Genomic DNA, 22,515 nt, shown 5'->3' on the forward strand with positions numbered 1-22,515 from the left:
TAAAGAATATCGGTGCTGCATTCGATAAATTAAACAATAATTTAGTGCAGGTAATTTATTCAATTTTGTCAGTATGCGGCAATGTAGGCACACTACTGCAGAACACTTGTTGGGGGGATTACGGTTCTTACGGCGCCAAGATTTGAATGCGGATTTGTATAGATTTCGATGAGACAAGACGAAAAGTAAGAATAAATTTTTTTGATATCTCGCTTAGTTTTCGAGATATCGATACTCAAAAATTATTCGAAAATTTCGATTTTTTGCGTTTTAAAAGTGAAATTGCCGAGGAACGGCGCGGCGGAAACGGGTGCGACTGGTATCTCCGGATAGGGGAGGACGTGCAGAATACGGTAGAAGAAAAATGAAGAGAATTCGTTAAGAAACGGCCGAGGAAAATGAGAAAAACCAAAAATTGATTTTTGAAAAACGGAGAAAATTATATTTAAAAATTTAGAAAACGGAGAGAAACGGAAGTAGTATGTGCGAAAAGGTATCGTTGAGACGAGTACGATGGTATAAAATAATTAGAAATCGGGCAAGGGACAACGAAGTTAGAGGTGATTTATCACTGGTATTAAGTTGATGGTAGATGCACTTTTACTATGTAATTTGATTTTTATTCGTGGAGCGTGTGTTGATTGTATGGTTGCGAGGTGCTTACTGGTTAGGTTAGGTTTAGGTTAGGTTATGTTAGGTTAGGTTAGGTTAGGTTAGGTTAGGTTTTTTTATTATTATTATTATCATAATAATAGTGATAATCATAATAAAGGATAAAATATATCTTCAAAAAATTTTTTCAATAAAATTCCAACATTTTTAATAATGTATTTATTAATATCTTGAAAACTAAGCAAGATATCGAAAAAAAATATTCTTTGTTTTCGTTTTCTTTTCCAAAAATCTATCGAAATACATCATTAAAAGAATATATTTTTTTTTTATTTTTCGATTTTTAAATATCGATATCTCGAAAACTAAGCGAGATATCAAAAAATTTTATTCTTACTTTTCGTCTTGTCTCGTCGAGATCTATAAGGATCCGCATTCAAATTTTGGCGCCGTAAGAATCGTAATCGTGCCCACTTGTTTTTTCTGTTCCATGGCAGAACATAATTACTGTCTAAGCCGCAAAAAATATTATCTATATTTATCATTTGTTTATTATTATGAAATGTAACATTGTTATTTATTGCTTCCCTGTATTTTAAAAATAGATACCTAATTTCCGCGTCCCGGGATTTTCTTTGTTCAACCTGTCGAATGTTTGTCTGTGAGAGAGTGAGAATTGTATGTATGTTGTACATTACAGAATTTTTACTTATTCCTTACAACAAAACGTTATATAGTAACGGATTTTTAATGACATTGAAATAAAAGACATCGACTGCAGTAACATAAATTCTTTATTTACATACCGAAATTCACAGTCAATTTAACATGTAGACGTCCTAAGTTCCACAATGAAAGTACAGTGATAAACATCGAGGGAGATCTACTGATGATTTGTATGTACACTCGACCCGCCCACCGCCCGCCTTCTGTGCGCTCAGCACCAAACTTTACACTAAACACTTATTGTCAGCTCTTTCACTAAGTAACATTCATGTTGAATCGTGAAGTGAATCGGCTAGGCCTGTACATAATTTTCTACCGTGTGCTAATTTATATATATTCCCACTATTTAGCTCCTCCATCGTTCCGGCGTAATGCTAAGCTCCCTACACTTTAATAGTAATATAGCAAATACAAATATTACTTAATACAATACAAATATTAATAAAACTCAATAAAATATTTTTATATACACCAAAATTATAATTTAATATACATAGTGATAAACGCCCGCCCGGCTGAAGACCGGATGCGTCGGCAGCGCTGGCTACGGTATATAAGGGCGCCACCGAACGACCTCCCAGTCTCCATTCGGGCGCTTCTAAATGACTTAGCATGCAGCGCAAGTTTCGTGACATTAAATATAAGGGCTCATTCCTAAAGAGTATTTATCCGACTTCGTCAGGGGCGACCCCACTCGCAACACGTCACGCTGCGCGCCGCCGCGGCCGCCGGGCGACTCGTACATCGTCGCCGGCGACCGGGGCCTACCTACCTTACCGGGTCACGCGCGGGCCCCATATAGTATCACAATACGTGTCAAATCAAACTGAGCTCCCACTAAATGCTAGATAAATTCCTACTAGAAAGAAAAAATAACCATAGAAAACGCAACTTCTAAGTTAAAATACACGGTGCGCGGGGCGATCGCGGCGTCGGGCGCGGCCGCTCAGTCCAGCACCTGCGACACGATCTTCTCCATGTCGTGGTCGATCTCGTCGGCGGTGGGCGGCGCGGGCGCGGGCGGCGGCGACGCGGCGGGCGGCGCGGCGGGCAGCGTGAAGGGCTCGTCCAGCTCCTCCAGCCCCGCCGGCACCGGCAGCTTGCCCAGCTCCTCCTGCAGCTTCACGTAGTGCCGCTGCGGATACCATACACGTTCTATTACACCAGTCTACATAATACGTTCCTTAAAGAAACATTCGAAGTTGACAATGTTAATTATTTTTCGATAAATTGTTCGCAATTAAGAATTTAAAGATGGCACATCTCATCAGCTAAAATATTATATCAGATCATCTTTTCTCACCCTCATTGCAATGTTTGTGTAGATTGTATTTATTTATACATACATGAAGTAAAATGTTTACCTTGAGTGCCATTAGATTCAACTGTATGCTGCGTTGCGTACGCTCGTCGCCGCTCTGCCCTTCCAGTTCTGTGATCCAATTCGCTACAGTCTGCATTATCTCATTACGTTTGATCCAGAAGTGTGTTTGGATCACCTGGTAAAAACATAAAATTATTTAGTTTAGCATTTCTTTATAGCCATTAACAATATACAAAAATAATATCGAGCATTAAGAAAAAAATATCATAACCTCTATTATATTTTTATTTGAGTTTAAATTTTGCAATTTTGCAATATTTTCGCAACAGTAGACTAGTAACAAACTAAAGCAGCGTACCTCCTTGAAGCAGGGCTCCGGCGAGCGCAGATGGTCCAGCATGGCCCAGCGCACGCACGCCTGGTAGATGTTGGAGTTGTACTCGAGCGAGGCGCTGTTGCCGACGCGGGTGCCGCGCGACCGCTCGTAGCCCGGCTCGTTGAAGTACGGCTCCGGCACCAGGATCAGCGACTGGATCGACACCAGCACCTGAGGGATATCGGGAAACACGTGAGATTCATAAACCAATATCACCGTTACGTTTTTTATAACACAGAAGTAGCAAGTAGTCGGCCACAGATGCGTTACTACCGCTGAAGACTAAACTTGAAGCACCCCAATTATATTGTATATCTCCGTTACCACTCTTCAAATTGGAACATTTTACACTGTTGTTTAATTTTTCTAGTTTATTTTTTTATTTAATTAGACATAAATAGATGCACCTTTTTTACAACTTAGTGCTTATTTTTTATCTATTTCAAAGTAAAGACGCGTGTAACGTATAATATAGTTTCAAATGATATACCTAAAAATAAAATGGTCAACAAAACTTGCAACATTTACTCGCCAACTTTACGGTGTTAGATTTTTATCTGTCGATTCTATAAATCACTCATTTATCCCAAAACATTTACCTGCAGGAAGCTGGAAGTGTGCGCGTTCCACTTCTCCTCGGGGCGGCCGTGCCAGGTGTTGAGCACGGAGAGGCACACCTTGCCGTCATTGTACAGGTTTGGGTTGAAGCGCACCGAGTGCCGCCCGGTGGTCTCCAGGTTGATCAGCATGGGTACCGCCGGGTACTCCGCCGGGAAGTACACGTCCAGGATGAAGCAGCCGTTCGCGTACGGCGTGTCCGACGGCCCAGTTATCAACACCTGATGTAATGGAACGTAAGTTACTTTAGAACGTGTGTTGCATATAATCGTAGTGTGACACGCGTGTTAATATTATATGTTATACAGGTGTAATTCCGTGTAGTAGAAACGGGTTATCAATGTTATAAAACATAGAAATTGTAGCAGTAATAAACGTAGTAAATATGCCTGATTACACTCTGATATAGAATGGATTCATAATACTGTTCATAATACTGTTACATACTTAGTAGAATTATTCGAAAGTAAATTTTATTAAGTTGTACTTTATTGGAATTACAAATGCATTAAAGGCATTAAATATTAGCACTTATCTTTGCATTTGTACTTGCAAGTGTATACAACACATAATCGTAAAGTACCCAGTAGCCAAAGCATTTATTCATTCATTTGATTCTACTACTAAATTCAATAATATTCGTGAGTCATTACTTAATTTATTTTGGTGTATTTTATTTTTTAATAACAGGTACCTTCATGACGTCGAGGCGGTCGGTGTCGGTGCGCACGAACACGGAGGAGGAGTAGGAGAGCGGCAGCGAGGTGGCGAGCGTGGCGGCCTCCTGCGCCAGGCGCTTCATGCGCGCCGGGTGCGTGCGCTCGCCCGCCGCGCGCACCGTGCCCTCGAAGTGGTACGGCACCGTGAAGCGGAACCCGCCGCCCTCGCCGCACTCCACTATCATCTCGAACGTCTCTGTGGGGGCAAGGATTGGTTCGTTTTCACTCTATCTATTGGTTGCAGTGATTTCATTTATTTTCATATTTTGCACCAAAAAAGACTATTAAAGACCTATAACATCAAATTGGACCTATAACATTAAAGAATTACTATTGGTTTTCATGACTACTAGATAAATAGGTAAATATGTAAAATTAGGTTAATTGTACACGTTGTTGATAACTTATTTGTTGATAACTCTTTGTGTTTCAATTTTTATGACCTATTTGTGAGTCTTCATTTGCATGTCATACTCTTTAATGTTGGCCCTACTGCATTCAATTTTCCTTCTACTTTTGTAATATAATTATTGGTCCTATATCAAGCAAATATTATTCCAAGAGAACAACTGACCGAACTGCATGGTGCGCATGAGCTCGATGTACCGCGCCTCGCGGCCGGCCGGGCCCGCCGCGCGAGCCCGCGCGCCCGCGCCCGCCTCCGCCTCGCCCTCCGCTTGCCACATCAGCGCGCTCGTCGCCTGCAGATTATACGTATTATACATTAAAATACTGGCTTTTCTAATGAAAACATTACTAATAACGGAAACGATTTATAGTAAATGTTTTTAAATGTGTACTATAAAATTAAAAATAATAATTGCTAAAAAACATTTAAAGAAACTCACCTGAATATCGGCTATTAGCGACGCTAAACCTTCGTCTTCCTCCGATAATTCAGAATTACTTGACGAACTAAATCTTTGGCTATATGTCATTTTTCCGAAAATGTTCTTTTTGCTCATTCTGAAAAAATATAAAATAAAAATCAATTTTCAGTAATATTTGATTTGTCAATACTTCTGACTAAGCGTATAGGAAATAATAATTTTGATAAGTATCACATTTTGGTAAGCAATGTTATTACATTGCAGATTAATTCTTGTTAAATAAGTATAAACAATTGAATTATAAATTAAGAACTAAATATCGTAAATTGAGATACAGTGATCATTTTGATGATGGTGATGACATTGACTACCACGTGAATTATAACGATGATGATGATGATGATATAAATGATAACATGTACATCGTTCCGACCTGAGCTTGGAGGCGTAATGACAATGTGTACAGTGTTGTTACCTGAGCTTTTCTATTTTTTATAATATAGGAGTAGCAAACGAGCATGCAGTCCACCTGATGGTAAGCGGCTACTGTCGCCCATGGACATCTGTAATCAACCCCAGATAGGATTAGATATTCCTACTTGAGGTCGGCCACAGATGCGCTGCTACCCCTGAGGACTAAGCTGGAATGCTTCGGAAAAGTCTGTCTCCCTTACCACACCCTTCAAAACGGAACACAGCAGCGCTTAACACTGATGTTATTAGGCAGAAATAGGTTTGGCGGTGGTGCCGCCGGAGTCGAACCACAAAGGGTTCTACCACCTTTAAAAGAGCTTGGTGGCGTGATGACAATGTGTACAGTGTCGTTACCTGAGCTTGGTGGCGTAATGACAATGTGTACAGTATTGTTACCTGAGCCTGGTGGCGTGATGACAATGTGTACAGTGTGTTGTTACCTGAGCTTGGTGGCGTAGGAGTTGGTGGTGCGGCTCATGGTGTGCAGCAGGCGCGGCAGCGGGCGCAGCGCGGGCGCCAGGCGCGGCGCCCGCAGCGCGTGCAGCGCGCGCGCGCACCGCAGCACGCACACGTACAGCGGGATGTGCCGCGACATGTCCAGCACTGCACGGACATGCGAGTCATGCTCATATATACTTGCTTACGGATAACTCATAGCACCAAGAGGTAAATAGTTTTTCATTTCACTTTTAAATTCTTATTTATTGATAATTTTAATCCAATGCTAGAAATATTCCATCTGTAACTATTAAATCTATTGTAAATCTAAAACACAAATCGTCACTTACGTACAAAAGTAATTACTAAACGAGATTTTTTTACATATCACGCGAGTTGTCGGTTACGTGCTAAGTCGTTGTAAACCCAAGTAGTTAATAATTACGTACGCGAACCGATGTTTACGTATCTAAGTCTTTAGTGATCTATGATTGATGTTGAAAGCATTGAAAGACTGGAAAACGTTACTTGAAAACAACATATGCACACAAATCGACAGTCACGCATATGTACCCAAGTCATTGATATTGCATTCCGCACCAGATTCAACAATGACGTATTAGTTATTGTTATGCACACGTTGCACAAACATCATTAATTACGCATCCAATCTATTGCCCCCCTTATTAATTACGTACTCCGAGTCTTTGTGTCACTTTCTACGTTCATATACATACCCGAGTCGTTCCTGAGGTAGGAGCAGATGGCGGGCACGAGCGAGCTGGGCGCGACGAGGTCGACGAACTCAGCGGGCAGGTCGCGCGGCTCCGGCGCGGGCGGCGCGCCCACCGGGCTCGCGCTCTCCTCCGGCGGCCAGCGCTCGCCCGGGTTCATGTACGACGCGAGCACCTGACGGTACCGGACATCGGTTAGGTTAGTTATGTGTTCTTTCTAATCAATAACAGGTATGTAGAGGGTTCTATATTAAGACAATTAAGAAATTTTATGGTAATTTCATTACAGGTTATATAGGGCCGCCACAACGCCACAACAGTTTTAACGCCGCACCAGCATCGCGGATACCAGTATATGCTTCAAGTAGTAACACTCTTCACGACAACGCTTTAATATGTGTCGACCTCACGAATCCGAATTAACTTTTAAACACAATAGTGATGTAACCAAAATATGCATAAGTACCCAGCATACTTCTGCATATTTTGGTAAAACAACAATTTTTCGAATACCCAATACCACAGTTGCCACATATAACAAGCATACTCGTCAGATTACGACACTAAATGCCTATTAATTCACTAATTCACCTGCAGCAACACTGTGACATGTTCTTCCTCGAGCCGCTGCCGCACGAGCGCCTGCTCCACATTCCACGACTGCTGCGTGGAACCGGTTCCGAAGCCGGTGCCCTTCGCCCAGTACAACTGGGACTTGTCCTCGCCCTTGCCGCCGTTAGACATTTGGCTATTCTGGAAGTAAGCATATCGAGAATATTAAGTAACGATGGACCAATCTATTTCGGCACTATTTTGTGATATGAAGATTGTTGAATATTAAACATTTTTCAATAATTTCCAGGATTTTATACCAATTACATTAAACGTATTTATAATTATTAAATTTTATAATATGATACTAGGAGGAAATAGTTTAAAAAAACTTCAGTAAAATTCTACTAAAAGTAATTCCATTAAATTATATAGTATGAGCGCTAAATGTGTACAGATATTTAAATAATTTCAAAAAAAATAGGTTATAATATTTCAGTTCAAATATCTCAATTTCAAAAACATTATGCCATGTGTAATATATGTATGTTTTAACTTGTTGAGATGTGGCAATGGTTAACTATTCTATAAAGCCTAACAGAAACAAAGTCATAAATGTTTCCATATTTCAATACTTTGAGTTCATAGCTCACTTCATTGGAGGTAGGTTTGTGGTGCGTGAAGACCGCGAGGCAGGCGAGCACGAGCCGCACGGCGCCGAGCTGCAGCAGCGCGCGGCGCAGCGCGCGGCCGTCGTCCGTGCCGCACGGCGCCGCCTCCAGCAGCCGCGCCACCACGCGGAACGGCAGCGTGCCCAGCGACCAGTTGCCGTTCGCGCCGCCGCCGCCGTTGCCGCCGCTGGTGCCGTTCCCGTTGCCGCTTACTACGATGCTCCCTACAATTAAAAAAGCGTGCGTATTTATGTATTTTTATGAATACAATGAAATTGAGTACACACCAACAATCTACATCCCACTCTGAATCATGTATTAATTATTAACACTTATTCTTTTCAATTACCTTTTTGTCATTATAATCCTTTTTGAAAACTTACCAAAAGCAGTATAACGTGTACATCATATGGTAGAGTACACTTAAGTAGTTTATTTAAGTAGTTTTGTAGTTAAGTACTTTATTACATACCCATTATTGTTTACTTTATCTAACCTAACTAACCTAACGTGCCTAACCAGTCTAACCTAACCAAGCTAATGTGGCTAACTTGTAATGAATAACAATGTAACAGCACTCACGTCCTTCCTCATCATGCGCGACGCCGAGCAGCAGCCGCAGAAGGTGCACGGCCCGGGCGCCCTCGTCGAGCAGCGCGGCCGCGTAGCCGGGCAGCTTGAGCAGCAGCGCCAGCGCCACCAGCGCGTGCGACGGCACGCCCGCCGCCACCGCGCCCTCCGCGCCGCCGCCGCTCGAGCCGGACACCGCGTTCGCCGCCGACGTCACGCCCAGCTCCACCACCTCCTGTAGCGGACGGTATCATATTATTCATTGGAAGAATCACTAAGAATTACTTAATTTTTCAAATATACTATAAATGTTCATCTATGTTCAGTATAGTTTTAGGCTGTATTTTTTTTAATCTAATTATCATTGATATATGAATTTAATTCAATTTATTTTAAATAAATGATTGTAAATAAACGAAATTATACCATTCTATAATCGATAAATAAGACTTTTATGAATCATTATTATATAATAATTAATATCAAACCTTATCAATAACCTTTTATGATTTAGCAATCTTTTGTAGTTATAAATACATTATGAGTATATTTATTTTGTTATTATGCTATTGTATTTTGTATTGTATTATATGTACTGTATTATATAGCAACAATGTGAAATTGAACGGAATCAATTAAAGAAATAATGTTTTGTTAAAGTTCATACCTCGTAGGGGTCATCGAGCTTGACCCAGTCGAGGTCGAGGTGCGCGTTGGCGGCGGGCGGCGGCGCGGGCGCGGCGTGCGGGCGCGGCAGGCGCGCCGCCACCAGCGCCAGGCCGCCGCACGCGCCGAACTCGCGCAGGATGGCGCCCCCGCCCGCGCTAGTCGCCGCAGCGGTGCCCGCCTCGCCGCCGGTCGCGCCCGCCCACGCCTCGCCCGACGGACCTGCCGGACATGGAAAATGTTCTTTAATGCGCTTCTCCTGTCGCTTATATTTACACTTCACATATCTCACTCTTAAACGTACTGCTAGCATCATACTACATACCCGTGTGCTTGTCATACACGGTAGGAAAAAGACTAGAGAATTAGTAAGTAGTACACAAAGAAAAAATCCACTAATATATTTTTATTTTATATTTTTATAATAAAATTTACACCATTTTATTGATGTAATATCTTTGTTATCTTTTAAGTAATTAATGACTTTTTTTAACGTGCAATTTAATAGTTTTTCAATATCGTTGCTATTTTTATTTATTATCCTGAATACATTCCTACAGGAACTGCAAAAATTGATAAATGATTGATAAAACTTACCTCCGTTATTGTTGAGATGCAAAATCAGGGTAAGATGAGGACCAAACTCGTGCGGGGAGGCTTCGGTCAGCTGCGCGAGCGTTGTGTTCAATGGTATATACCCCTCCAGACCGGGCACTTTCACACGAATCCGAGTCAGATCTGCAACGATTGAAAAAGACAAATCTTATTATATTAAATATACATTAAAACCAGGGCATCAAGACTAAAAGCTTTTAAATTTCAAACTAACAAATTGTGCGATGATAGTGATTTTCCATTCGTCCGGCGTGGTAAAAAAAAAGCTAATGAATCAGCGAAATGGTAAATAAATTTTGTTAAACACAGTTCAGTCGCAAAATTCATCTGTTATAAGATTGATGTAACACCCCCAACATGTGTCAAATAAAAAAATGAAAATGAAAAAGTTAATACCGATCCTGCGGCATACCTTTTCTGATAATTCGTACTATTTGAATGATCAGTTACTAAATTTCTACTATGATGATGCAGGCAGTGCGCATGTGACTAACCATAGTCGCTAATAAAGTCGACGTCGTCGGTTTGCCCCTTTGTCCCCTTGCCATCGTCGCCATGTTTGAGGGAAGATTTGGACCCTTTCTTCACACCCTTGTCGCTGGCCTCGCTGGTGGCTGCGAGAAACACAATAAATCCAGGCTTCTACCGGCATAACGGAGCCGGGCTAAATGTACGCTTCGGAGGCTGTTCTTTCAGTGTTCTAGTTTGTTATTTAGCGTGAACAATATATGGTCAAATCAAATGTCCAAGTACTGAAGTGTCGCGTTAAATTGTACATCGAATAAAACTATTTATTCGTAATGATAATGCGCGAACAGCTTCAAACCGAATTCATAGCTAGCTGATGAATTGTTCCTATTTACCACTTTTTCCATAAAAAAAATCCTTCGCAAAAATATTTGCAAATCAATAGTTATCACTTAGTAAATAGTCTTTGTCGAAAGATCGGTATTCGACAGCTACATGACAGCGCTCCAACACAACGCCTATACGAAATCGGACTTGCACGACCGACGGACACGAAAGACGAATATACACACTCACCGTCATTACTAGTAGAAGCTGCGGCGGCGTCGCTGTTGGCCTTGTTCTGTCGCTTTTTGTTGGTCTGCTGTTTGAGCGAGTTCTTCACGTCCTTGACGCGCTTGTCCTTGGAAGCGCTGGCGGCGGCCAGCGACAGCTCCCACGCCTCCGCCACAGTCACCAACGCCGTGTCTGACGCGCTGCGCAGTACTGACGCTGCGCCTAATGGTCCGCCCATGTAAGCCTTCGAGCTGTCCTCCAGTACAGGCACTGGTACAAAAAAAATAAGTTTAGGTGCATTTACTTTATATTTAGTGCACACAAAGTAGTAACAATGTTAAAAAGGAAATATGATATAATATTTAGTACGGAAACGTGATTGTGCTAAATATTGCAACATTAGAAGTTAAAATATAAATTTGCTTCATAAGTTTACTTATTTTTTTTTATTTAGGAAAAATATCAGCCTTAGGAATTACGAATTTAGAATCTCGATGTTTTTTAATATTTTGAAATAGAATAAAATAGAGATTTTGGTACTTATAACGTGATGAACTTTAGAAACCAGGCAAAGGCCTGATGTTATTTATTTACTTGAAATTATTTCTGCATATCGATACCTTAATTCACAAATCAGTTAACTTCACTTTTGGTCAAAATGTTTTTTATGTATTTTGATAGTAAATGGCGTTGAACGTTGAAATCAATATATACGATCGATATATACCATCCACTACAAAAACTGGACGTACGCTGAAATGAGTTTCTCAAATACGTAATAATTAACAGCAGCAAGATGGGACTTGCTCACTCACCGGTCCCCACCGGTCTAGCATATGTCGCGTCTGCGTTTGCAATATGGGCCCACCCCAACATAGAGATTATTCGGGTCTCGAGGGTACCCTCTTTGCCCCAGCAAATTATATATACTTACTACCTACTATAATATTATTAAATACTAGAAATAACAAAGTAATATTGAAGAGTATCGCGACTAACTGGGCGGGCGGTGTTCGGCGAGCAGCGCGCGCACGGTGGTGGCGAGCGGCAGCGTGAGCAGCGCGTGCGCGCGCGCGGCGGGGTGCGCGGGCGCGGCGGCCGGCGGCGCGCCCGCCCAGCGCAGCGCCACCGTGCCGCGCTCGCCCGACAGCACCAGCCGCAGGATCAGCGCGCGCGTGAAGCCCGTGATGCCCTCGCCGCCTGACAGACACACACACACACACGTCAACACCGGACACACCACAATAATATACACGCTATTGATCGCTATTTAGTGATATACACAATATTGTGCACTTCCTTAAAACTAACAAAAATGCAAAATATTTTACTAAATTACTTTTAAAGGTACATTGATCAAAAACATTTTTTTAACTAATTATATTGATACTTATTGTAAAAATGAAAACAAGTATCACCAAAACATCGTAAATTGTGTTAAATATACTTCTCTATAATTATATTAAAAGTAAACATGAACATGAAAATGATTGCCTGTAAAGTCGGTTTTACGGGCGAAGATTTTACGTGACAACGTCTTTTTCTCGGTAGAATATTTATTGATATGAATATAATTAAATTGCACAATAGGAACAAGGAATTGAATGAAAATAAGAATTGCACAAATTTTAACTATAGAAATATATTTTGTTTAGTCTCTAGTGCTGCGCGCGCGGCAGACCGATCATAGTTGAGTGGGAGAGAGACGCAAGGCATTCGGCGGGCCTCTCTCTCGTTCGGTGACTCATCGTAACGTTACCGGGCGTTACACTTTTTCATAAGTGACTCCCAGCCGCAACCTAATTTAAGACGTTGTCACGTCAAAAACGAATTAAATAATTTCATTTCACAGGCTACTCAATTTCTATTAAAAAGAAATGAAGTAAAAATTTAAAACTTACGAAAATGTTCCACAACAACATAATTTCCGTAAAATAAATATAAAAACGTCGTTCTATGTGTATATGGTAAATGGCATAATAAAAAAATCAATAAAATAAACACAATTTAAGTACAAACATATGAATTTTATTTTCTATCCTGTCTTACCAGTACAGTGCACGTTCTCCAATATGCCGTGCAGGGTGTGCGCGAACAGTTTCTGGTTGGAGGGGTGGCACACGGTCAGCTCTGCGAACAGCCTGATGGTCTCCTCCTCCAGGTGAGCGTACTGAGAGCCCTCCTCCCATGAACTACAAGAGTAAACAAATGAGAATTACATATATTTTTAATATAAAATAAAAGTAGCCACTGCAATAATTATAATGAATGTCAAACAGAAGTGGAGTCCTAATCAAAGTCTGTTCCAAGTGCTTTGGTATTTTTTATACACTAAGAGCAAGCGAAGAGTTATAGAGTTCTCTAAGTGATTCTTCCTAACCACAATCACCAAACCAGAAAAAAACACTAACATTACTGTTATTAAGCAGAATTTCACCTTTAGAAAGCTTTGAAATTCAAAATGGTAAACCCTTTATCGAAGACTAGTCATATCGATGAATTTTACTTATTGGCCGGCGAGTGAACCAATTTGCCATTTATTGCAGTATACTATACCGAACGTTATTTATTAGTAATTCAAAAATGTTAAGATATTAAATTCTTAGCCGTATTTTTCTTGCTCAGTAAAAATCGCCATATGTTTTATGTTGCATACATTACGATATAAATTTAAATATTGTTTCACGACTAATTATCACATAACAATTGTACCTTTTTGCATATTTTTCAATGCAGAACGGCAACTCAATCTGAGATAAAAAGATATGTTGTAACGCACGATAGATGGCGTTATTCACTACATATGAAATGTATTCCATCGTACACTAGATGGCGTTGTACCTTTTTTGACTCACGCTAACGATGTTACGACGTAGCTTCTATAAGTAACTGCGGAATCGCTATATATTTGCATGTAGGTTTCTTCACAAAAATATTTTTGCATTGCACAAAGCTAAAAAACTTTGTGCTAAGAACACACTTATCTTCACGGAAGTCTGACATTGTCGGACGATTTGACGATAAACTAAAATTATAAAAATTTCAGTTTTTCAGTGATGATTATCTTAATCGTTGTTGAGTGTTGAATGAAACGATTATTTTCTTTTAATAAATTAAAATGACATTCTAATTTATCTTATCACATCAATAAATTCATTTAACTTATAGTGAAATAATACAATAACTCGTAAAAAGTTCTCCATAATAGGACACAAAGCTATTGTCCTGCTCATTTCTAAGATAGGCCTAACAGCGAAGTATTCCTAAACAGATGTCGATTGAAGTAGGACGTCATACCCTCCGAGTCTCTCATATGCTAAAGCAATGTTAACATAAGGGTGGTGGGCGTGGAATTTCGGGTTTCGAGGATCCCCTCTTTCTTTGTCCAGGCAGATTCTCGGTTGGTACCTAAAGAGATGTAACACTGACCAATGATGCGGGCGCGGATGGCACAGCATGGCGAGCAGCGGGCGCCAGTACACGCGGCCGGCGGGCGAGCCCAGCCAGTCCTTCAGCCGCCGCTCCGCGCACGCCGCGCCGCACCAACGCACGGCGCTGCGGATCCACTTCATGGTCGCTACGTCTGCAAATATATTTCAAATCTATGAAATACACGCCAAATATTTAAACGTATTCATCATGATTAAAATTGAACAAATATACAAAGTTTTATACTATACATTTTTTTTTTTTTTTAAGTTTTATATTTCTAATTACAAAGTTTTAAATTACAAAGTGATACATGCAACTTACGCGCAATTCAATCTAAATTTTGGTCACTAAAGTTTAAAATTGGGCATTTTCTAGTATGCAGGAATTTTCAAGTGTCAGTGAAAGGGGCGTTAATGAATACCATTATTCACTAGATACAATTTAATAAATATGTTTTATAGATATCATACTAACCATCTTTATCTTGTCCCGATCGATCTACAGTGCGTTTCTTTGATTTCTGTTGAGCACTCAATTTTTGCTTAATACTCTCCAGTTTTGTTTCGCTGTATACTGCAAAATTTAAATAAAATGTATTATATTTGTATTGACGTAATATAAATATATAGTAATTTTGGGCACAAACAACGAAAGTCTAAAGCGAGCTTGTAAGATTTACAAGTACGCATAACCTTAACTGTATGAAGCGCGGTAGTATAAGCCGCGCTAAACTACTAGTCCGCTCTGAAGTTGTTACGCGCAGGCGGACTCAGCGAGCCAATCTGCGGTCGTACACAACTATAAGCACATACTTCGTAGCAACAGGTAGGGCAAATTAACACAGCTATGTACCCGTGGGGAGGTGGACGGGGGTCCCGTGCGTCCGCTAATACCTACAATTTGCTATTGCGCGACTCGTTTCCATATTCAGAGCGGACTAGAAGTTTGACGCGGAGTCCACAAGTGAACGTAATGTTAGGTATACGAAGCGCAGTAGTAAGGTGTAAAGTGTAAGTGACCAGCGATGGCGACGACGAGCGCGGCGGGCAGCGGCGAGTGCAGCAGGCGCAGCGTGGCGGCGGGCGACATGGCGGCGGCGGCCAGCGTGGCCAGCTGCCAGCCGCGCACGCCGCGCGCGTCCCAGTCGCGCCCGGCCGCCGCCACGCCGGACACCTTCGTGTCGTCCGTCAGGCACTCCATGCTGGAATGTTAACATCGCACCATAAATAACATAACAGGAGGCTAATGTAAGCTGTGATTGGGATGTCATTTGATACACACTTATATGAGCACTCGCACTTTTACGATGAAAAGCGAGCTGATGACCAAATTATTGAATGGCAAACAATATTGAAATTCTTCTTATGTTCTTAGCATGTAACAAATATTATTGCACTAATAAAGACAATTAAATAAAATTGCTTCATTTCAAATTTGTGAGAACAATTATTGAATTATTATTAATAAGATTTGAACAAGTTAATTTAAATAAAATTTTAACACAATTAAATAATTTGATTCCTTCATAAATAATTGAATAAACATAGCACATGGCAGTGAAAATATATAAATGAGGTACCTTTCATCCAAATCTGTAGGTATCTCCATTTGTTCCAGTAATAACCGGAATAACTGGGGTCGGATGTAGCACATCGAACATAGAACTGAAATAGAAAAGAAGAGATAAATCAGACAATTGAAACAAAACCGCATAAAATAAACAGTATCATAATATAAAAAAAATACGTACTTGCGTCAAGAGCCTTTTTCAGCAGGCTTGCTTCGGGCACGTCCTTAACCCAAGTGTAGACAAGTTCAAAGAGATCATCCGTCATCAGTTCCTCTAAGTTTTCAAGAGTCTTTTCTTCTTTCAGAGTCCATAACACCTGTATGGAAATTTGATGAATATATAAAATGTGTAAATTTATAGTATACGAATTGTAGTAAAATCAATAACCTGGATTCGTAAATTCGTTCGTAATTTGCCATCTACCGACTTAGTATAGTCCGCGCCAAACTGCTAGAATCCGCTCTGAAGTTGTTGCGTGTCGGTTTAGTTAGCATATATTTCTTCATCTTCTTCCCGCTAATGTCTGGAATTTGCTATTGCGATGCGTCTTGTTTTTTTATTCAGAGCGGACCTGCAGCTCGGCGGAGACTATACGAGATTTTCTTAGGTAGTGGGTAGTGTAATACACGTAGGTATGATTACCTCGGCGAGCGTGTGCAGCAGCGCGGCGGAGGGCGTCTTGCGCTCGCGCAGCCAGCGCTCGGCGGCGGCGGGCAGCCAGCGCACGTACTCGTCCGCGCAGCCCGACGCGCAGCGGATGCACAGCGCGCGCACCGCCGCGCACAGCGCGCCCACGCCGCCCGCGCCCACACCGCCGCCGACGCCCGTTTGGAACGCTGTAGAAACGATAAATATGTTTTATTTTATTTTATCGTAATCATGAAATAATATTAAATCAATGCAGCTTAAATAAATAGATACAATATAAATTATATTATAAATGATGTTTCTTTTACTGTATTATTGTAATAATCGTTCAAGTATGGCCGAGTTAATGGGTCACTAAATTTTGACATTGATTATTTATTAAAAGCGTCTACTCATAAATATAGAAATAGTACATAAACATTAATAATCTCAGGTCGTCCAGGTGAATGGATGACTCGATTAATCGGTAACTAAGTGGGAGTAACTCTCTATACTACACATTGTATACATAAGGCAAAGCCTGGCCGCAGTTTTGCCAATTAGGAAAGGCCTATGTCCAGTAAGAGTCTTTTTTATAATATAGGAGTAGCAGACGAGCATGCAGTTCACCCGATTTTAAGTGGCTATTGCCGCCCATGGACATCTGTAATCAACCCCAGATAGGATTGGATATTCCCTCCTGAGGTCGGCCTCAGATGCGCCGCTACTCCTGAAAACTAAGTTGGAACGTCTCGGAAAACCCGATGGACCGTGTGCAACACTGACCGTGCGCGTGCGCGTACACGTCCATGTCGAGCAGCGCGGTGAGCACGACGGGACGCAGCTGCGGCGCGGCGGCGGCGGCGTTGAGCAGCGCGTGGTGCGCGTGCGGCGCGTGCTGCGCGAGCACGGCGGCGCACAGCGCGCGCACGCCGCCGCCGCTCAGCGCGCCCCACCGCGCCGCCTCCAGCCGCGCACGCGAACACGCCGCCACCACGCACGCCCAGTTATTACTGGAAAAAAATATTAAAAAAATGTTTTAGTACGTTTTAGTAATGTCACTAATACAAAATTATTTAATCCTTACTAGTTTAATTTAGACAAAAAAACTTCTTTAGAATAGCTACTGCAGATCACTGACAATAACTAACACATCAACAATCAGACACTTAACCCGCGGGACAACACAAAAAAATCATATCATGCGGATTTATATTCGCGTGCGCATCTATTTCGCATGCATACCAGTTCAGTATCATTAATACTTTTTCGTCATGCATGCAATACGCACACAGACTGCAAAGACTACACAGAGTGAATTCGAGCATACGGGTAGCAAGACACACGGGCGGGTATTAACCCACGTGACAAGAAAAAAATCCCTTACAGCAACTTTTCACTCTCAAGTAAATCAATAAATAAAGATTCAATTCTCTTTTTTTTACTACTAAATATCGGCTTTAAAGTAATAGAGAGCTAGAATGTATACTAACTCATACGTGTCGAGGGCAGGTCGATCGGGGTGTGGCGGCGCGAACGCCGGCGCGACGAGCAGCTTGAGCTGCAGCAGGCCCATGTTGGGCGAGTCGCGCGGCTTGTACAGGCGCAGCTGCACCGTGGTGCACACCACCGGCCGCGTCACCGCCAGCCGGATGAACGTCATGCCGGCCGTGTGCTGCGGCGGGCCCAGCGGCGCCAGCGTGCCGCCGCAACCCGCCTCCACGCCCACTGCGCCCGGGCACGCTGCACATACAAACATCATCAATATTAATTATAAAATTGTGCATCAGTCGGTGGGTACGACCGAAATGCTAGTAAAATTAGCCGGCCATACCTCAAGTGTTCAGTGTTACGTCATGATGGTTTGATATTCGTTAAGAGAGAGTAGTGGTAAAAATCACATCTAAGACACTAGCGATATCATAATGATTGTTAACATGCCATCAAACTCAATATTTTTTTATGTATGAGTAAAAAAAAATTACAGGCATTGTTTTTGGTTTACAGAAAATTATCTTCTATCAATTACTATTTACATAGTAATCAATCCATCTTAAACGTATGTAATCAATCTATACATTTCTTAGTAAAATATCCGAGGCGTTTCAATTTAGTCTTTAGAGACAGTGACACATCTGTAATCAACCTTAGACCTGTAATTTTATTTGGCGTTGATTATACGTGTCCATGGGCGGTTGACGCCACTTGACGTGGACTGCATGCTCGTTCACAACCTACTATTATTAAAAATGTATATTTTATTGACAATTAAATCTAATAGACTCGATATAAGTTCTCGCGTAGTTCTCGTGCCATTCTCTCGCGCCAAAAAACCGACAAAAATCGTAGAACACGACGACAACGCGAGAAGAATACACATTCATGTTTCTCGTACTTTTCTCGCGTTCTCGCGAGAATGTGGAGCGGGCTTAAATAACAACATAAGACGCGACTGACTTGCGAGGCTGGTGAGGTGCGGCTGCAGGTGCACCTCGTGCAGGCGCGCGGCGTAGGGCAGCGTGAGCGTGAGCGCGAGCGAGGCGTCGTCCGCGCTGTAGAAGTGGTAGGACCAGGCGGCCGCGCGCACGCGCCGCGCCGCGCACGGGCCCGCGCCGCCCGCGCCGCCCAGCAGCACGTCCGCCGCCTGCGCCGTCGGGTTGCCGCACGACACCGTGCCTGCGAATACATTCTATTGGTTAACACTACTAAAAATAACTAGTAAGTATTACAAGTCGCATCGTTAACATTATTAAATCAACGTTGTTTGAGATACACGTGTACGTAATACGAAATAACATTTTAATTGCGATTACAACACTTCTATCCGTATGCATATAAAGAAATACAATTAAATAAAAAGAGGCACATATGTGTGTAGTAAGAAGCAACTAACATTGAATGAAATATCATCTCATGAAACTCATTTACTGTGACAAGAACACACCCGACCGCAGTAACTTCGGCAAAAGTATACGGTCCAGGAAAAGCCATATTTAAGAATAAACTTTTAAAAACTGAATGATTTTTTTTTATTCAGGACTATTTTAGAATAAATATAGATATTATGGATTACAAAATAACATTTTATATGCTGATAATACATACATCGTACTCATAGTCAAACCAAACACACAAACAGAAACGCGTCCTTTTGTCCTTATAAAGATTAACAGGGATTGCAACCGACCCAAATTGATGGAAGTTAAAGTGATTATTATTTTAAATTTATCTAGATCTATAAGGCTGCTCAATACAATTTATAACTATTACTAACAAATAAATATACACAACTTACATAAAGGTGCAATGTTGACCAATCCATTAGTGGTTTCAATGACTAGAGGTTGCGACTTCTTGTTATTGGTCGCGGCCGCCGTGGAGAGGTTGATCAGTTGTGGGGGTAGCTTCAGGTGGTTCATCAGAGACGACACCAAACCTTGGCTACCACTTGGACCGGCCTATGTGACAAAAAAAAAAAGTTAAGTTGATAACATTTCTGCACGCAAATTCTTCCTTTTTGGGTGGTAATACAAAAGATTAAACTGTGTTACGAGGCAAACAAAAAATACCCAAACAATTAGGAGTAATTGGGTACAGTAATAAAGCAGGGTTACAGAAATGAAGCTCCTTCCTACAAGAGAAATACTCATCATAAATTCTTGCTGTTTACATGACTAACTCAAAAGTTATATTGACAGACTAAAAATGACAAAAATAATTCTCCTGGCAAAATAGTAGAGAGCAATTATTTCGAAATCCTATATTGCTATCAGTATAAGTCAAAAGTGACTAAATTTCGATAGATAGTGAACATAATATGAATCCCATACCTGGTGGCACGCAGTGAGCTTTTCAATGGCCAACTCAAGGCCACCCGCATCTATGAACGCCTGGAGCGCTTCCGGCTTCTCCAAGAGTCTGATGATGAGCAGTTGCATCGCTTGGGATAGATTTACTACTTCGTCTTTACCTGTTGAATTATGTACAAGATGTCATAATCGTATATGACTGACATTGCAAAGTATGATATAAAATTTAATTTTCATAGCTACGATTGTAAAGGCCTTATTACAACCGTAAATCAATATGGTATCACAATCAAGTTTCTTTTTTATAAAGTATTATTTGTAAGTTTGTGATCTGGTACGCATGGCCTTCCTAACAAAATGTTAAATAAATTCATTTAGATTAAATACTATGGACATTACACCCGGTCAGAGCACTTACGTAGGAATTCAATAAGGCTGGGCACCATGAGCGCCGGGTTGGAGGCCACGCTGGGCATCTGCGCCACCAGCCAGAACACCTCCTCCTTCACCGACGAGTACTCCGCCGGCGGCTCTGCACCCATTCCTGCACAATAAACAATTTTAACATTTACTTTAACGATGTTATACCAATATGATACGCATAGGATGTTTTATTGTATGTCTATGTTCGATGTTTTAGATAAATAATAGACTTAAATTTAGGTGTAAAAAATAAATACATACCAGAATTTAACAATAATGTATTCATTCCATCGCACAAGGACAAGGTCTTGTAGAACTTCTGCATAACCTCAGATTGTTGGAGCACTGAAAAATTAACATAACATAGCTATTAAAGATATTAATTGGTCAAAATTTATTTAATTAGAGGAATTAGTAAACAAGATAAAGTGAAAATGACTATTGGACATAAGTAGCAAAACAATCTAACCCGATGAAATAAATGTTTTATAATAAAAACATATTGGCTTAATCTTAACAAAACAAGAGTGGCCGACAGACAAATTCAACACATAGTCGATTAGTATAACATACCGGTATCGGCGAGCGTGGGCGGTCGCGGCGCCTGCTGCTTGCGCTCGTCCTCGACGTTGGCGTCGCCCTGCTGGTCCTGCGCCTGCGCCTTGCTCTCGTCCGTCTGCGACGCGGGCGGCGGCGGCGGCGGGCTGGCGGCGGGCGGCAGGCCCGACCGCGTGCCCGGCGGCAGGCCCGGCGGCGTGCCCGGCGGCGTGCCCGGGGAGGGGGGCGACGGGCTCGTCGCCGACTGCGACGCGGACGGCGGACTCGGGCAAGAGGCCGATGGGGGACTCCCGACAGACTGTGAATTTAAAGCAATCTTGTAAGCCTTTCTGTGTTATTGGAGAATTTCTGATGTCACTAAATGTCTTTTAAATTTTGAATTACTCTTATAATATTTCCAATATTTTAAGAGTAATTCAAATATATCACTACAGCATATTACTATACCAAATTGACGTTATATTTATAATTACAATTTGTCATGAAGAAAGAAAAGGGGTTTGGTTATTTTTTGATTGTTAGACATTTATATATGTCGGAGGAAGAGTCAGAGTTATTTAATATAGCTTTAGCTATACTGTTACTTTAGTATTTTAGTAATGTTATTGGTACTTGATCAATCGAAGTCATTGTATAGCTTTCGTATTAGAATCAGAGCAGAGACTTAAAAGGTCTCTAGTGGGGTCGAGGTATGTGGCGGCGCGGTGGGGAAACTTTGATAAGAACTGATGTGAGTGATCGAGGTGGATCATTATTTCGTTGTGCTTTGGAGCGTGTAGTCACTACCTTGAACCTGCTGCTCAAATCCTTTGTTTGTAAAGTAATAGTAGTAGTATAGTATAGTTATTTTGTAAATCCGAAGTTATCATGTTAAGAGAACAATAAATACTGTGATTACTGTATTTGTGCCTGCATCTACCCTATGACAACGCCCACAAAACCCATAGATTCTATCAATGATGTCGATGAGAGCCGTCCTTCTCCGACATCAGAAGCGGGATCTGTGCAGGCACAAAAGACTTAAGTGAATTGAGTGTAACAAATAACGGCGGCGGTGTTCAACGAGAAATAGTAAAATAACAATTACTTGTGGAGGAGCTGCGCAACTTGCGAAAGTTGGTCTAAAGACATCACCTGAGTTTCATCCT

The 22,515-nt window shown here is 41.5% G+C and overlaps 1 protein-coding gene across 5 annotated transcripts in view; it reads right to left on the minus strand.

The window, feature by feature from the left end:
- Positions 1-1,388: 1,388 nt before the first annotated feature.
- Bruce (BIR repeat containing ubiquitin-conjugating enzyme) overlaps positions 1,389-22,515 on the minus strand; it is a 51,720-nt gene continuing 30,593 nt past the window's right edge. For 4 of the 5 annotated variants that reach the window (XM_073074058.1, XM_073074055.1, XM_073074056.1 and 1 more), the window contains 32 exons: positions 21,383-21,665; positions 21,071-21,154; positions 20,805-20,930; positions 20,408-20,547; positions 19,873-20,035; positions 19,035-19,253; positions 18,071-18,320; positions 17,364-17,590; positions 16,593-16,786; positions 16,131-16,266; positions 15,960-16,044; positions 15,400-15,581; positions 14,855-14,953; positions 14,378-14,531; positions 12,998-13,140; positions 11,948-12,148; positions 10,970-11,218; positions 10,420-10,539; positions 9,908-10,048; positions 9,312-9,532; positions 8,657-8,879; positions 8,057-8,298; positions 7,443-7,604; positions 6,855-7,026; positions 6,120-6,282; positions 5,224-5,341; positions 4,950-5,076; positions 4,351-4,571; positions 3,638-3,877; positions 3,021-3,209; positions 2,703-2,837; positions 1,389-2,473 (listed from right to left, as the gene is read on the minus strand). In XM_073074058.1, the coding sequence (XP_072930159.1) occupies positions 2,285-2,473; positions 2,703-2,837; positions 3,021-3,209; positions 3,638-3,877; positions 4,351-4,571; positions 4,950-5,076; positions 5,224-5,341; positions 6,120-6,282; positions 6,855-7,026; positions 7,443-7,604; positions 8,057-8,298; positions 8,657-8,879; positions 9,312-9,532; positions 9,908-10,048; positions 10,420-10,539; positions 10,970-11,218; positions 11,948-12,148; positions 12,998-13,140; positions 14,378-14,531; positions 14,855-14,953; positions 15,400-15,581; positions 15,960-16,044; positions 16,131-16,266; positions 16,593-16,786; positions 17,364-17,590; positions 18,071-18,320; positions 19,035-19,253; positions 19,873-20,035; positions 20,408-20,547; positions 20,805-20,930; positions 21,071-21,154; positions 21,383-21,665 (5,598 nt within the window). In that variant the 3' untranslated portion in view covers positions 1,389-2,284. The remainder of the gene's footprint in view (positions 2,474-2,702; positions 2,838-3,020; positions 3,210-3,637; positions 3,878-4,350; positions 4,572-4,949; positions 5,077-5,223; positions 5,342-6,119; positions 6,283-6,854; positions 7,027-7,442; positions 7,605-8,056; positions 8,299-8,656; positions 8,880-9,311; positions 9,533-9,907; positions 10,049-10,419; positions 10,540-10,969; positions 11,219-11,947; positions 12,149-12,997; positions 13,141-14,377; positions 14,532-14,854; positions 14,954-15,399; positions 15,582-15,959; positions 16,045-16,130; positions 16,267-16,592; positions 16,787-17,363; positions 17,591-18,070; positions 18,321-19,034; positions 19,254-19,872; positions 20,036-20,407; positions 20,548-20,804; positions 20,931-21,070; positions 21,155-21,382; positions 21,666-22,515) is intronic. The other variant, XM_073074057.1, reaches the window with a different exon arrangement.

Source organism: Epargyreus clarus, unplaced genomic scaffold, assembly GCF_041222505.1.
Source record: "Epargyreus clarus isolate Ecla_fem2 unplaced genomic scaffold, WU_Ecla_fem_2.2 ptg000006l, whole genome shotgun sequence".
NCBI lineage: Eukaryota > Metazoa > Arthropoda > Insecta > Lepidoptera > Hesperiidae > Epargyreus > Epargyreus clarus.